The sequence below is a fragment of the Chelonoidis abingdonii genome, chromosome 10 (assembly GCF_003597395.2).
Source record: "Chelonoidis abingdonii isolate Lonesome George chromosome 10, CheloAbing_2.0, whole genome shotgun sequence".
In the NCBI taxonomy this organism is placed as follows: domain Eukaryota; kingdom Metazoa; phylum Chordata; order Testudines; family Testudinidae; genus Chelonoidis; species Chelonoidis abingdonii.
Genome location: NC_133778.1, coordinates 38,110,613 through 38,126,188, shown reverse-complemented (window position 1 = coordinate 38,126,188; position 15,576 = coordinate 38,110,613). Strand labels below are relative to the sequence as shown.

Below are 15,576 nucleotides of genomic sequence, written 5' to 3'. Positions count from 1 at the left end.
ACCAGAGAGAGGAAAGGGGGGTCAGGCCCTATAATTCCTGACCTGGTGGCAGCGAGAATATCCAAGCTGGTAGTGAGCTTGGGGGAGTTTCAATAAAGCCCCAGATTTTGGACGCTAAAGTCCAGGTTTGGGACAGGAGGCTTTATTACAGCATGGCACTAGAATTGTGGTAGAGTTTTGAACAGAAAATTCTATATGATCATTATTACATTCCAGTAACACCTGCACACACTACATGAGGCTGCGACCCACTGTGCTAGGCACCGTACAAACCCAGTGAGATGCAGTCCTTGCCCTGAAAAGCTTCAATCTAAAGAGAAAAGACGAACACCCCCAGCTCCAACACGACACTTTTCATCAATAGATCTCAAAGCACTTTAAAAGGAGGTCAGACTCATTAGCTTCGTTTTACAGGAAACTGAAATACAGAAAGGGGAAATGACTTGGCAAAGGTCAGTCAGCAGGCTAGGGCTGTTCTCCTGACTCCCAGTCCTAGGCAGTCTAATAATTCATTAGAAATATCACCTCTCCATACAAAAAAATTCATTCTGCCTTTTAAACTCCGTCTTTGATCCTTATAAATAACTCCATCACAACTGCCGTCAGCAGCATGAGCTGTGCTTCAGAAACACATACAAAATATTCCTCCAACAATGACGTGGACGAAGGTCAGGGAAAAGAGGTAGCCATGCTTTGCATCAGTGTCCCCTGCAGAGCCACCAGATTGCTATGCAGAAACAGGGTCCAAAGTTAATACAGCTCCGAACAGTATTATCTCCTGTCAGCCCCCTCTGCAGTTGCTGCTGCACACTCATGGGGGAAGGGAGGAACAAGACAATAGAAGCATAGTGTACTTTACATCTAACAATTAAAGTATCAACAGACCAAGTCTGACACCAAAAAGGTCAAAAAACCCTTAGAAAAATGCTCTTTAGGCTTCTCTATGGAATCTTATGGTTCCGAGAGAGAGAGAGAGAGAGAGAGAGAGAGAGACCAGTGCCTAGGGCACTAGAGTAGGACTCAGGAGACCTGGATTCTATTCCCAGCTCTGCCCCAGCTTTCTGGGCAATGTTAAACAAGTCATTTTTCCTCTCTGTGACCCAGCTTCCCCATCTGTAAAACGGGTATAATGAGATCTGTGACGAAAAGCTCTATGAGCTAGCTGTTATTATGGTCAGCTTTTTCAAATATCTGAGTGCAGAATTGAGGGTTCTGCAAAGCGTTTTCTCCAGTGTTTTCATCCTACTTTATATAAAATTCTATATATGGGGAAATAGTGGTAAGTTAGTCTCTGACTTTTTCTGTTTCATGTAGTTTCCAAATTTGATTTGGGGGCTTTTTATAACCTGTGAATTAGTAAATATTACAAATAGAGGTGCTCTGACGCATCATTGGTTAGCTTGCCACAGCCACACTGGAGACTCATAACCCTTAACAATTCTGCTTTACAGATTGGTTAGGACTGGACCACTGTGTTGGCAACTTTCTTAGTTATACTTAGGATATAAGTGTACAGACTGAAATGCTTTCAATATCCCACTGGCAATCATATTAAAGCAATGTTACAAGTAAATTCATATGCTGGGGTTACCAGAAAGGGAAGTACAGACCCTCTGGAATATAGACCCTTTGGAATTCTGTGCCTATAAAAGCTAACAGACAAGAAGGTTTATTTTACCTGGTGCCAACAAAAATACCAGCATTTAAAACAAAGCCTTTCCCCCCCTCACGCTATTAAGGACTCCTGGTAGTACTTCTGAGGGTTCTAGTATGAAATCTACTAAAGCAATCGCAAAGAATCTCTGACTCTCCATATTAGAAACTTATAGCTCATTAGTATTTTTCATTTCCTTATTTTTTTCAGTAGTAATTTTCATTTGGATAGTTACCTCTCTCTAATAGTTGTCGCACCAGCAAGGGTCTTCTTCATTAAGTAAACAACTAACATAATTCCTTTACGTATCATTTGGGCTGAAATTGAACTGTATTTTTCCTCTGTATTTTTATTAATTTATTTAAATAACACTTATTGCAACATTTTAGTCCCCCTAAAATCAGATTCTTTCAAAATATAAATGTTGCTTCTAATTAGAAAAAAAATGTACAATTTTACTTCAAGATAGATGAGTGGTGCTATTAAAAAGGACACTCAAAGGGTTATTGTCATAATCTTAAAAAGATGTAACTAATCCCTGGTAACCTGAACATGAAATCAGTTAAATGAGATTCCTTGCTCAGGTTACACTTCCTCCATTGCCTAGACACTTGTTCATTACTGTGGACAGGGGCGGCTCTAGGTATTTTGACACCCCAAGCACGGCAGACAGGCTGCCTTCAGCAGCTTGCTTGCGGGAGGTCTGCCGACGCTGCGGGACTAGTGGACCCTCTGCAGGCATGCCGCCAAAGGCAATCTGCTTGCCGCCCTTGCAGCGATCGGCTTGGTGTGCTAGTGCCTAGAGTCGCCCCGGCTGTAGAGTTGAGTATGAGCTGCAAACTTTAATTGTTTTCCTCTCAAGAAGAAAGATTGATTTTTGCACTAAATCATTAAATAGTGAGTTAGGTATACGGATTCTATAAACATAGAAGAAAAATCTGGAATATCAAATTTTGGGCCTAGTAAATAATGCCTGTTGACTTTTTACAAAGACTCTTGGCTGCACTCTCATCAGATAATAGTCTGACATCGACAAGATCTGCTTATACCCTGCCAGGTGAGAATCAGAGACTTAAACCTTAGATTATGCTGCAGTAAGAATCCTATACTTATTATTACTCCCTATTCTGGATCTCTCCATGCTTCCTGGGCCATAGGAATTATCCTGGTAACCCTCTTCCATTGCTCCAGCATGGGGCAGAAGGTTCTTCCACTATATTTTCAAACTAGTGATTCATTTGGGTGATGGGGTATTCCTGTGTCCAAATGCTGAATGAGCTATGTATGTTTAATTGACCCCCGCTGCCTGATGTACCAATAGTAAGAAGTGGGAATCCAATACAGGCAACCAGGGTATTTAGCAGGAGAAGTTATTTGCCTTCACTTTTGAAATTGGAAATTCCCATTAATAAGTTACTCTGGGGAAGCCACTTCCTGATAAAAGGCCCCGTTTTTTAAAAACATTTTGCTGGGGAAGGTCACCTAGCAGAGTCACTCTGACAAGGAAGGAAGCACGAAGGAGAGAGGGAGCAAGGTAAGGAAAAGACTGTCAGTAAGAAAGAAGCCATGGGCTTCTTTGGCTTGCAAGGCAATACAAGAGAATTGATAAGGGGAAGAGAAGAGAAGAAAATGGACAGGAAAATAAAGGGAAAGGACAAAAGCAAACAAAAGATTGAAAGAAAAAAGACACAGCTGCCACCCCTTTAGCATCAGTGATTTAATTTATACATCATCTTACATTTTATTGGTTCCCTGCACAATGTCCTCCAGCTTGAGCTAATTTGAGGCAGAGGTGAAAAGGCATCCTGCACGGTGACATTCAATGCTGCCGGACACTGAGGCATTTTCATCATTTGTGTTAATCACCAAACGAAGGTGCTCATCTCACAAAGTGCTCTACACAAACAGACCCATGAATCTTTACAGAACCTCATTCTTGGTGATAGGCATCATGCTGGTACCCAGAACTGCTTGTGGGATCAAGGCCGAGGCTGCTGCTACAAGGGCAATCTGCTACAGGGAAACAGAGTTGCTATGGGCTGAGGCCAGAGGGTGCAGTGTTCCAATTCCTTGCCCCTAATCCCCAGAATGTGGATTTGCTTACATGAAAGATCAGACCATGTCATCTCATGTCATATCAGTGTTTGCTTGTAGTGAAATAAAATCCTAACTAAATCCTAACCAGTCCAAGCTGTCACCTCAGCTCCAGAGCTCTCAGACACTATGCAGACCTCCCTGACTGACTGACTCTCTACTGTTCTTTCCACTATGATGTGGAAACCCCCCACCCAGGACTGGAATCTGCAACGCTGCCCCACTATACTGCCATATATAGCAATTGAGCTCTTGGGGATGACACTGAGATGAATTATTGTTAACTTGGCTGAACATAAAATACAAGCTGCCATATCACTCTCTTTTATCAGTCATCTTGTAACTGCCAGGGTGGGTGAGGCCTGGAGGATCTACAGCCACAAGCCCCCAGGGGTTTTTAATTTTGAATGTTTTAACACACCAAAGCTAACCTCATCTTTAGTTTATTTTTTCAGTGAATTTACAGCTCTCTTCCTTGCAAAGATAGCCTTGAAACAAGCAAACTCTCAAGAGGATTAAACTTTGTTAGTTGTTTTTTCTAAAAATCACAAGGTATGTATAAACCCTTCCTGCAACTAGCTCTTAAAACCTGAGAAATCCACAGCTGTGGATCCCTTCATTTTTGAGTAGACACCAGACCAGTTTCTCACTAATATGGGAATTCCTTCTGCTCTTCCAGTAGCTGCACAACTGCATTCCTGGCTAGCAGTTGGCTTGCAGCAGCTAACTCAGCTACTCTGCGGAGCAGTTAATATGGTCTATGGCCACAAGGTGGTGCAGCTAAGACTAACCTGACACCGAGAGCAAGGAAAACTGTAACGAGGCCTTTTTGGAAAAAATTGTGTCTATGAACTTATTTTGGGGCTAATAAGTGTCATAAATTATACTTGTATATGTCAATATATACTCTTCAAAAAGGGTTGTGCTGGGTTTATATTTGAGCTTATTACTGAAGACAGTATTTATTTTAAGTCAGAGTTAAAGCCATTTGTGTTGTGATGAAAGTAGTATTCACTTAGGCCAGCACTGAGGGCTTGTCTACACTGGCAATTTACAATGCTACTATGTTCTCGCTCGGGGGTGTGAAAAAAAACACCGCCCTGAGCGCAGCATGTTTCAGCACTTTAAAGTGCCAGTGTGAACAGTGCCCCAGCGCTGGGAGCCATGCCCCTTGTGGAGGTGGTTTTTTTAGAGCACTGGGAGAGCTTTCTCCCAGTGCTCTTCTGCAACTACACAAGCCACGTTAAAGCGCTGCCACGGCAGTGCTTTAGTGTTGCCAGTGTAGACTAGCTCTTGAGTGTTTTTGAAAATTCCACCTCACACAGCTAAGTTAGCCATACATGCATGTGCAGCACAGCCTGCTTCCAGGCCAGAAGGGACCATCATGATCATCTAGTCTGACCTCCTGTACATTGTGGACCACAGAAACTAAACCCACCCACTCCTGTTTTAGACCCATAACTTTTGGTTTAGTTACTAAAGTCCTCATATCATGATTAACAACTTCAATCCACTCTAGTTTAAATCAGCAAATGACATACACCCTATGCTGCAGAAGAAGGCTAAAAATCCCCAACGTCTCAGCCAATCTGACCAGGGGAAAATTTATTTCTAACACCAAATACGGCAATCAGCTGAGCCCTGAGCGTGTCGGCAAGAACCACAAGCCAGACAGCCGGGGAAAAATTGACTGTAGTAACAGTAATGGAAGGGGAAAGTGATTACTGGATTTGGATTCATCACTTCTTGCTCCACCCTCCAGTACACCTTCAGGCATTTCACATGCTATCTGGTAGGACTAACAATGGTCCCCTGCAGCACTGAGCACACACAAACTGGACTCAACAAATAATGTTACTAAGTCTCTCTACAGTGACCTCCATCACTGAATTCAATTCTAAAACCTCTTTTTACTAGCTACCTGTACACATTATTGACCCAATCTCATCAATCTTCATCAGGTAATCCTGAACTGTGACTACCCCTTTAAAGATTCTTTTCCAGTATTTAAAGTGAAGTCTGAGTTATCTTTAGCCACTGTATTAAATCAAAATTTTAAGAATGCTAAATTGAGAAGCTATGACCAAATTTTTTAAACCCTCATTTATAAAGTGTTCAGTGCTCCAAATTTATGATCAATTGATACCAATATATCAGTTAAGAGATCTGTTTTATTTTCCAAGTTCCTAAGCAGGTGTTTCCCTTTTGATTTTTTTCAGAGATTGCACTGGCAGCAAAACCCCTTCAAGGTTACTGTCCTTATTTGCTTCATTAGATTCTATAAATTAGAGAATGATAGCACAGCATCTGAGAGAAAAGAACCTTCTGATTCTCAGTATTGGGACTCATTTTCCATCCCAAGACCCAGCTACTGAGGCAGCAGAGAAGAATACTCCCAAGATTTCCTTTCATAACACTCTTTATTTGTGTTTTAGGAAGCATTTTCATTATTAGCTGTTTAAAAAAATTAAATATCAGCCTTGTCTATCCTAGAAACATTGGCCTGATGTAATTCAATAGGTTATAAATCGATTTAGTGAAACCAGTGAAAACCATCATGCAGATGGCCTTTAACCATTCAAACATTGTTTAAATCAGTTTCACTTGTGTCAGAAACCTAAGCTATTTTAAGAAAGGGTTAAATAGGGTTTAAGTGCATCTACTTTATAGATTTGTGCCAGTTTAATTAGATTGCTTTAAAATCTATCTACACTGGTGCAACTTCTAGTATAGACAAGGCCTTAGTGCAATGAGGACAATGGTATTTACCCACTTTTGCAAAGTGCTTTGAGATTCTTGGACAAGTATTATTACAAAAGAGATCAACTTTGAATTGCAACATACTCTGCTTTCCTCCTTCATGCATCCCTGCATGAAGCCCTTCTTCATCTTTTCTTCCAGTGATCTTTCATGGGGAAGACATACTATTTAGACTATATCCACATGGGCAACTGAACAACAAATCTTTTGTCTTTCAGAGGTGTTAAGCCCCCACCCTTGAAAGACAAAAGTTTTGCCACAACACGTGCCAGTGTGAACAGCACTGCTCACTGGGGGTAGAATTTTTTTGTCTGCAGGAAAGCTGACAAACAGTGGCTATACTACACAATGTTTAACGGCATAGCTGTAAAATTCAGTCTATTGGGCCAGAGTTGGCAAGTAGTATAATATTTGGATTTCAATGGTCTTTGGACACCCTAGTCAAAGGACAAATATTACATTTGATTTTGTTCCTGCCTCACTCTTTCTCCTTACACTGGCATCATTAATTCCATTTCATCTGATATCTTTCCCAATTCTCTATAATTTATCCTTGTCCAGCCTCATTTTAAATAACCTTTCTGGGCACTTTAACCACAGCTTGATCTCTCACATCATTTATTGGTAGGCACGCTTGTGATGCTCATGACCACAGAATGTGAGCATTTCACAAGATAAAAGGTGCATCACTTGATCCCTTTTATTTCTTAATCATTCAAGAGATTTTATCCACCACATTGTTCATGACCAGTGTGACGATTATGCCTCTAGGGTCAGGGCAGCATGGCCTAGCGGCCAGAGTCTATGGAGCAGCCGTTAGGTGTAGGGCAGCATGACCTAGCAGCCAGAGTCTATAGCGTCACCCTTAGGTGCAGGGTAGCATGGCCTGACGGACAGAGTCTATAGCATCGCCCTTAGGTGCAGGACAGCGTGGCCTAACAGGCAGAGTCTATAGCATCGCCCTTAGGTGCAGGACAGCGTGACCTAACAGGCAGAGTCTATAGCATCGCCCTTAGGTGCAGGACAGCGTGGCCTAACAGCCAGAGTCTACAGTGTGGGGGGTCTGGTAGGGGGCCCTGGGCTCTCCCTGCTCCATTGGGCCCTGACCCAGGGCCCTAACAGTGTGTAGTAACTTGCCACTGACTCAGCAGGAGGATCCTACCGAAACATGCTGAGGTTTCCCGGGTGGGAGGTATCACTCCGTCACCCTCCCTGGGTCACTTCCTACCACAGTCTGCGTTGGGGTCTCCCATGAGACTTTGGATTCTCCGTGGTCATCTGGGCCAGTTGTCTCCTGTGGTTCCTCCAATCACTGGAGTTCATGCGGGCCCAGGAAAGCTCCGATTCCTGGCGCCTTCAGAGGCTGTGGCTGGCCCATCGCAGAGCTTCCCAGACAGGTCCTTCCCCTGCGGCATCCAGCTCAGAATGAGCTGTGCTTCCTCCCTTTATACTGCTAAAGCATCTGGAGCATGCCCATTCCTGCCAGGGAGGTGGGACTTCTGCTGTCAATAACATGGGCTTAACCCTGTTTTGACTAGTGCGGGGTAAGCTGATCCAGTCACAAATAGTAAAAACACGAGTACAAGTATGAATCATATTTGCAAATATCTTCATGCTAGAAGAGCTCTCAAGGCCAATTAGAATCATTTTCTTTTATTTGCACAAGAGAACTGATGAGCCATTATGAAAAGTAAACAAATTCATAAAAAAAATCAAGGGAAATTTGCGATCATTGAAATAGACAGAATATAAAAGTATATTGTTTTCAAAGTACAATCATTGCTTCCTTTAAATGAAGCTTAGGTCATCCAATCAGAGAACTGAAACCATACTATGGGCACTGGGTGACTAGTCACATGCAGTAAACAGCAGATCATGAATAGCAAATACATATACTAATCAGTTCATGAAAGTTTGTGCTGTTTGTTGACAGGGCCGGCGGTCGCCTAGGGCGCCAGGATTTGAGGGCGCGGCAATTCGGTGACGAGTCCTTCTGCGCTCCTGGTCTTTGGCAGCATTCGGGGGCGGGGGGTCCTTCCGCGCTCCGGGTCTTCGGTGGCAATTCTGTGACGGGTCCTTCACTCACTCCGCTCCGGGACCCGCCGCTGAAGTGCCCCGAAGACCGGGAGTGCGGAAGGCCCCTCCCCGCCGCCGAATTGCCGCCGACCGGGAGCGCGGAAGGACCCCCGCTTAGGGCGCCAAAAACCCTGGCGCCGCTCCTGTTTATTGAACAGTAAAACAAACAGCTAACAAATTCCTAAAACTCACCAACTGCTGGGAGCTAATTAACACATAAAAGTAATGAATTAATCAGATCTATTATTTTCAATAAATAATTCAGGCAGATCTCTATTTTTCACCCAACAAACATTGTTACAGACTTTCAATCCTCTTTCGCTGTGGCCATAGCATAGTAACTGCTCTCTTCCAGTAGTCAACAACCTATACGTTCTCTTTGACCTGAGCGCAGCCTCTCTGCTGGCAGCCCTTCCGCATCTGGAAAAGCCATCCTGTATCCCTTCCACTTAATACACTCCACAGTTTATCAAATCTCCCACCTTCTCCAAGAAGGCCTGGGGAAATGGACAGGCCCTTGCAGCATTCAAACTAGGCAGCTGTGACTTGAGCACCTCAGATGATCATGACTGCCATTGTATGGGCATAAGGAGAGAGGGTAACCAGCATCCAAATAATTAAGGTTTTAAAGGCCAAAAGCAACACAATAAACTGCAATGGGAAACAAAGAGGAAGCCAAGCAGATCATGGAGCAGAGGGTTAACACTGCTTAACATGCAGGCAGACATGTTCTGCTCCAGCTGAACTTTCCAAGTGGTCTTCAGGTGCAGCTCCCATCAAGCACATTATAGTAATTACATCACATTACAATGTGGTGACAAAGGCATGGAGGGAGGAAGGTACATGTCAGGGCACCACCTCACTTGGCAAGTGAGAATGGGGACAAAGCTTGGTCACCATTCCTATCTACCCCTACCTCTAGAAGCTACATATCTTTCTTAACCTTCAACACACTTGAGATAAATGAAGGGCGGGGGAGGGAGGGTAGCTCCATTTTATGGAAGCCCAGCCAGCCAGTAACTATAAAATCCCTCTTAGTAGCTGTTGTCTAATTGCTCTACCTGTAAAGGGTTAATAAGTCTCACTGCTATGCATAGGTAAAAGGAAGTGAGTGGGAACCTGGGCAAAGGAGCCAGTGGGAAGGCTAGAACTTTTTAAAATTGAAAAACAACTCCCCTTTTGTTTGTCTGTCTGTTGTTGTTCTCCCGGCGAGAGGTGGACAGGGCAGAGCTATGCTGTAAGAAGATGGGCCAGGTATGAAAAAATCATCAGTATCATACCTAGAAACTACTCGTGTAAAACCTCAGATATGTAAGAAGATCAGGAAATATGTAGGAAGATGCGATTAGGTTTATCCCTTTTATTTCTTTATGACTTGTGGATTCCTCTGTGCTAACCCCAGGTGCTTTTGTTTTGCTTGTAACCTTTAAGCTTGACCTCAAGAAAGGTATTCTGGGTGCTTAATCCTTGCAGTTCCTCTTTTAAAATCTAGCAGTAGCCTGAGTTCTCAGATGTATTTTCTTTCTTTTTTTTTATTAATAAAATTTACCTTTTTAAAGAACAGAATTAGATTTTTGTGTCTTCAGAGGTTTGTGCACATGTTATTTAATTAGCTGGTAGCAACAGCTGATTTCCTCCTTCCCCCTCTGCCCCAGCTTTCTCAGCTCTTCCCCGGAGGAGGGGTGATAAGACTTGAGGGTACCCCACAGGAAGGAATTCCCAAGTGTGCCTTCCTGGGCTCTCAAAGGGGTTCTGTGCTTGGGTGGTGGCTGCATTTACCAACCCAAGGCCAGGGAGATCTGTAACCTTGGGATTTTAATACAAGCCTGGAGTGGCAAGTATTAATTTTTAGAAATAAAAGTTATGTTTCACATTCACATGAACAAATTCAAAAGTTCTGTGTCTCACAACAACTATATTGCAGCCACACTGCACATATTTTGTGCATTTATCTACATTTTCACTCACATCCCTGCATTAACAATTGCCAGCAATGAAGAAGAACTTTACTTGTTTTCAATTTCTCAAAGGAATCATTTGTATTTATTACCATCTATTGGGCTGATTGGTAACTTTATTGTGATTTTTTTATTCCCCATTTTGTGCTTTTTAAAGGAGTGAAGTCAATGGAGATATGACAAGATACACCAGCTGCAGGAGTCTTCAACAGGTGCAAGATATTATTAAGAACTAGACACAACAGAGTGAACTGAGGACAGAGTAGAAGTCCTCACATTACATTTCTTCACTCTTGTTAGTCTAAATGGCACTGGTCCGTCCAAAATACTCATGATGTCTACTTATTTTGTAATTCACATTGTTGTTTTAAAAAAAAGAACAGCAGCATCACATCTAGTATATAAAATACATATATGAAATAAAACAAGAAGAGATAGAAAAAATCAACCTGTAGATGACTAAGAAGTGCTTTTTTGTTATTGTTAACTTCAGTGTTTGTTTTGGTTATTTGTAATTAATTATACAGTCAGATTATGACTATGATGGAACTACCTATGTAACTTCTCATCAACGTAAGTAAAAGGTTCATAATGTAGCTCTATTTTCTACACAGTGTAAAAGTTGTTTGATTTTATTAATGTTTATGAATAACTGTGACATGTGTCTAGTACTGTTAACCTCCTACACCTGCCATCTCTTTCTCTACTAGGTAAATTACCCTGATATTTAATATATACAATAATATTAGCACATAAACATCAAATTGCTATTTGGTCCCTATATCCTGCATTGGCAAAAGGAGCGGACTTCAGCCCCAAACATGCAACTGGCACCAACACCCCTGCGCCCACATTGAGGCCCCCTGAAGTCAGTGGGACTCTGCATAGGCACAGGGGTCCACCACAAGGCCTCAGCGGCAAGATCAGGGCCTACTATTTGTTCCATTTTCAACTGTTTTAGGATGCCCAAGATTGTAAACCAAAAGACTGAAATAGGAAATATAAATTTAAATGACACCACTGTAGCTAAATACAATACCAGCTAAACTTCACCTGAAGAGAACTGTTCAGTACACATGCTGCATTTGGTCTTCAGGGGGTACAATATACTACAACAATTATGATCAGAAAGAGTGAAGAATCATGTCTGATACTTATAAGACTGCACTAACCTCAGAGTCATAAAATAAATCAAAAAATTATTTACACAAGGAGCAAAGAAACATTAGAAACACACTTGAGATAAATGGTAATTATGTAAAAATACTTACTGGAAAGCACTTCTGAATTAAGAGGCATCCATGAGTCGTTTATGAGAGCAATGAAATTGGTTCCAATTAATATTATGTTAATATTAATCATGTTAATTTTTGCTTCCTTTGTATTGCTAGCTTTAGCATAATTAGGTAAATGGACTTTGTGCCACCCAATACTTTTTTTAATTGCAAAATAAATAATATGCACAATAAAGGTTAATAACCTTATTTAAGAGAAACCACACGTTCAACTGTTAAAATTGTAGTCTTTACATTTTGTTTTCCAACACATTGTTTAATGTTACTAACAGACTCAAAGCCAACATTCATAACCTTTAGATACTGTGTTCTTTCTTGAATTTGTATTATTAAATATAATTATAGAAACACATCTAATTGTTATGGGCAATTAAGCACTATACAGAGATATTCCCAGAAGAACAGAGGTTGTCTCATTAGCTAATTTATCATTTTGCTGTACAATTCCTCTTGCCATTAGAGCACTTTTTAAAGCAGTATAACTTTTATTTATATTACTATTCAAATATACTTGGACTGCAATGTCCATGGCATTGAGCTATCTCAGTAAACGCTAATCTTGTGCACTGCACAGCAACAGTAGTAATAGCTTTTGGGCTATAAAGAACTAACCGAGGGGCGGGTATTTTTCTTTTGCAAAACCATCAACTTTATCGTAATAATCAGGTGATGTGTAACTAGGGGGCTCACGCCTGAGAATATCTATAGCCTAACAGTGCAGTGCCCAATAACTGTAGCTAGCTATTACTTTACAAACCTGAAATTCACAGAAGGAGCACACGCCCATAGGCTCTGCCTTGGGAAACAATGGGAGAGACTAGCCTTATCTTGCTAGCCATCATCCCTGTACAAGGAACGTCAGACAGCCCAGAATTATTGTATAGCCACAGACATACCCCCACCCACTAGGTCTTCCCCTGGGAGCAGGATGAACCAGCCGGAGTCCTACGTGTAAAGCCGGGTTTTACTTACCAAACAAGGTTAGGGCCATTGTAAAGATGCGGCAAGTCGCGGGATCACGTCAAGGCTGGTCAGACAGCGCGAAATGGGCATTGGCCCAGCAGCTCTCCCATCAGCTGGGCGCAGAGGGGCAGGCAGAAAACCCTGCAATAGAAGTTAGACACAGGGTTGTCAGAAGCCCAGCAAGGAAAGCCACTTGCGGCTGCGATGCGCACAGGAGCCGGGGGGAGTTACAACCCAAGGGGGGCTGCGCAGCGCAGAGAACGGGGCAGCGAGCAGCAGCTGTCGCCTCAGTGATGAGTGCAGCAGCATGGCTGTGATAGACAGTGCCAGCCCGTACTCACTCTTCGCCCTCCCACCCGCTCACACTGCAGCCTTCAGGCTCCGGGAGCCATCTTGCTTCACCACATGACCCGCTTCTCCTTCTCCTGCCTCCCAGGCCAGTCTGCAGATGACTGCGTGAGTTCCCATAGCAACGGGGAATTCATGTGCCACCCCATCCCCAGCCTCCAAGCAGGCCCTGCTAGCCTGAGCTCAGGGAAGGGTGCGTACAGCACCGACCCAGCTGTGGCTGGGGAGGGAGAGAGGCAGGCACTGATTGATTTGGGGGACAGGAAACAAACCTGGAAAATCTCCCCTCTCCCAAACTCTGCCCTTTGGCTCTGAGCGTGCAGCAGCTGCAGGCAGGGAATACATCTCTCGCCTCCCCCGGCTATGCATCGCTTAGCTCCCAGTAGCCCCAAAGCTTGTCTCTCTCGCCAATGGAAGTTGGTACAATAAAAGGGGTTACACCTCACCCACCTTTTCTCTCTCAACTTTGCAGTGTCAAACAGAGCAGAGTACAGCTAGGGCGACTAAACTGCCAGTGTGAAAACAGGGGACAACTGAGGCACCAGCAGGGAGCAGCAGAGGATGGTTACGGTGTTACGCATGTGTGCACAGGGTGTGAGCAGCTGCGGGTGAAAAGGAAGACTCAGGCTAGGGGCCTCGGAAGGGCAGGGTGGCAACAAGTCCCAGGTCTGGTTCAGAATGATTCTTAAGGTGCACATATACTCAGCCAGCCTGTTTCAGTTTTACTGGCTCAAGCAGACAGAGGCTGCAGGTTTCTAGAAACACTGGGAGAAAACACCTGTTTGGGTAATATTGAAAGACACACTAGATCAGGTCTCAAAACCTGGGATATTCCTAGCTCTCAGGGGCAGCCCTAATATAATGCAATTTACCTCAGCCTCTTTCGCTCCACAAAATTTTCACAACAAAATCTGTGAGGAAGGAAAACAATTAGATAATAGCCATATTGCATTTTAACTTGGTTTTATTTTAAGAAATAAGGAGAAAAAACTGGCTTGTGGAATGATAGTGAGTTTCCCTCTCATAACGTATTGGCACAAAAGTCATCAAGTGTAAATAAGTGACCTAGGCAGGGGCGGCACCAGGCTCCAGCACGCCAAGCGCGTGCTTGGGGCGGCAAGCCGCTGGGGGCACTCTGCTGGCGCAGCGAGGGCGGCAGGCAAGCTGCCTTCGGCAGGTGCCTGCGGGAGGTCCGCCGAAGCCGCAGGACCAGCGGACCCTCTGCAGGCAAGCTGCCGAAGGCAGCCTGGCTGCCATGCTTTGGACGGCAAAATGTCTAGAGCTGCCCCTGGACCTAGGGTCCAGCTAGAGAGACTGGTAAGAGAATACAGGGTGTAGGACTATGGGAGTTTGCAGAGAAGATGTTGCTCTGGCCATTTTAGATTGATGTTCTCGTAAGTATGAGAGTCCTTGTGAACTACAGAAGCATTTGATCCAGAGGGACAGCTCAGTGGTTTGAGCATTAGCCAACTAAACCTAGGGTTGTGCGTTCAATCCTTAAGGGGGCCATTTAGGGAACTGGGGTAAAAATCTGTCTGGGGATTGGTCCTGCTTTGAGTAGGGGGTTGAACTAGATGACCTCCTGAGGTCCCTTCCAACTCTGATATTCCAGCGTTACACCTGATCCTGCAGGGAGTTACACCTGAAGCATTCACTACTTTTAGCAGGAGTTACACAGACTTCAGAATCATACACCTGTGCATAACATTTTACAGAACTGGAGTCTGGGAACAGGAAACATGTAAAAGTAACTGCAGCAACACATTTAGCCTATAATTAAATTTTACCTCTTACTTTTACATTTCATTTATTCTTTCTAGATATAGTCACAATAATATATCAACAGCATATTACTATACACATACATTAGTATCCTGAAAGAGCAGCTTTGCACTGGAGTAATTATTAGGGAAAAATACAAATAATTTATACCCAAAGAAATGTAGTTATTTACTACTTCATATATCCTCCTTACAGTTACTTTAAATAGTTATATTTTCATTTATGTCACAGATTCGTGCTCGGAGGCCTTGGGTAACTTCTCAGTCTTCATTTGTAAAATGGGGTTAATCCTTCCTTGCCTCACAGTGATACTGTAGGAGGATTAGTTAATTAATGTTGGTACAATGTTCTGAGACTGTAAGGAACTATGGGCAAAATTTTCTAAAGCATCTATATGATTTAGGAGCCTAAATCCCATTTTCAACAGTGAGGTATTTATGAGTCTAAATCTCACTGAAAGTCATAATTCACTGGCACATAGTTCTTCACAGTGCCACAAAAAGCTGGTAGAAGAAACAGGGAGCACGTGAGATAAACAAATTTACTTAAAAATTTACTTAAAAATCCCAGCGCTGTACGTATTCCACCTCCTCATGGGGTTTAGCTGCGGCACTGTTTACACTGGCGCTTTACAGTGCTGTATCTT

At 43.1% G+C, this 15,576-nt stretch overlaps 1 protein-coding gene across 1 annotated transcript in view; it reads right to left on the bottom strand.

The window, feature by feature from the left end:
• CHN1 (chimerin 1) overlaps window positions 1-13,229 on the bottom strand; it is a 172,387-nt gene extending 159,158 nt beyond the window's left edge. The window contains exons 1-2 of the mRNA XM_032784541.2: window positions 13,142-13,229; window positions 12,810-12,941 (exon numbers count right to left, since the gene is read on the bottom strand). Coding sequence (XP_032640432.1) covers window positions 12,810-12,828 — 19 coding nt within the window. The 5' untranslated portion in view covers window positions 12,829-12,941; window positions 13,142-13,229. The remainder of the gene's footprint in view (window positions 1-12,809; window positions 12,942-13,141) is intronic.
• Window positions 13,230-15,576: the final 2,347 nt, after the last annotated feature.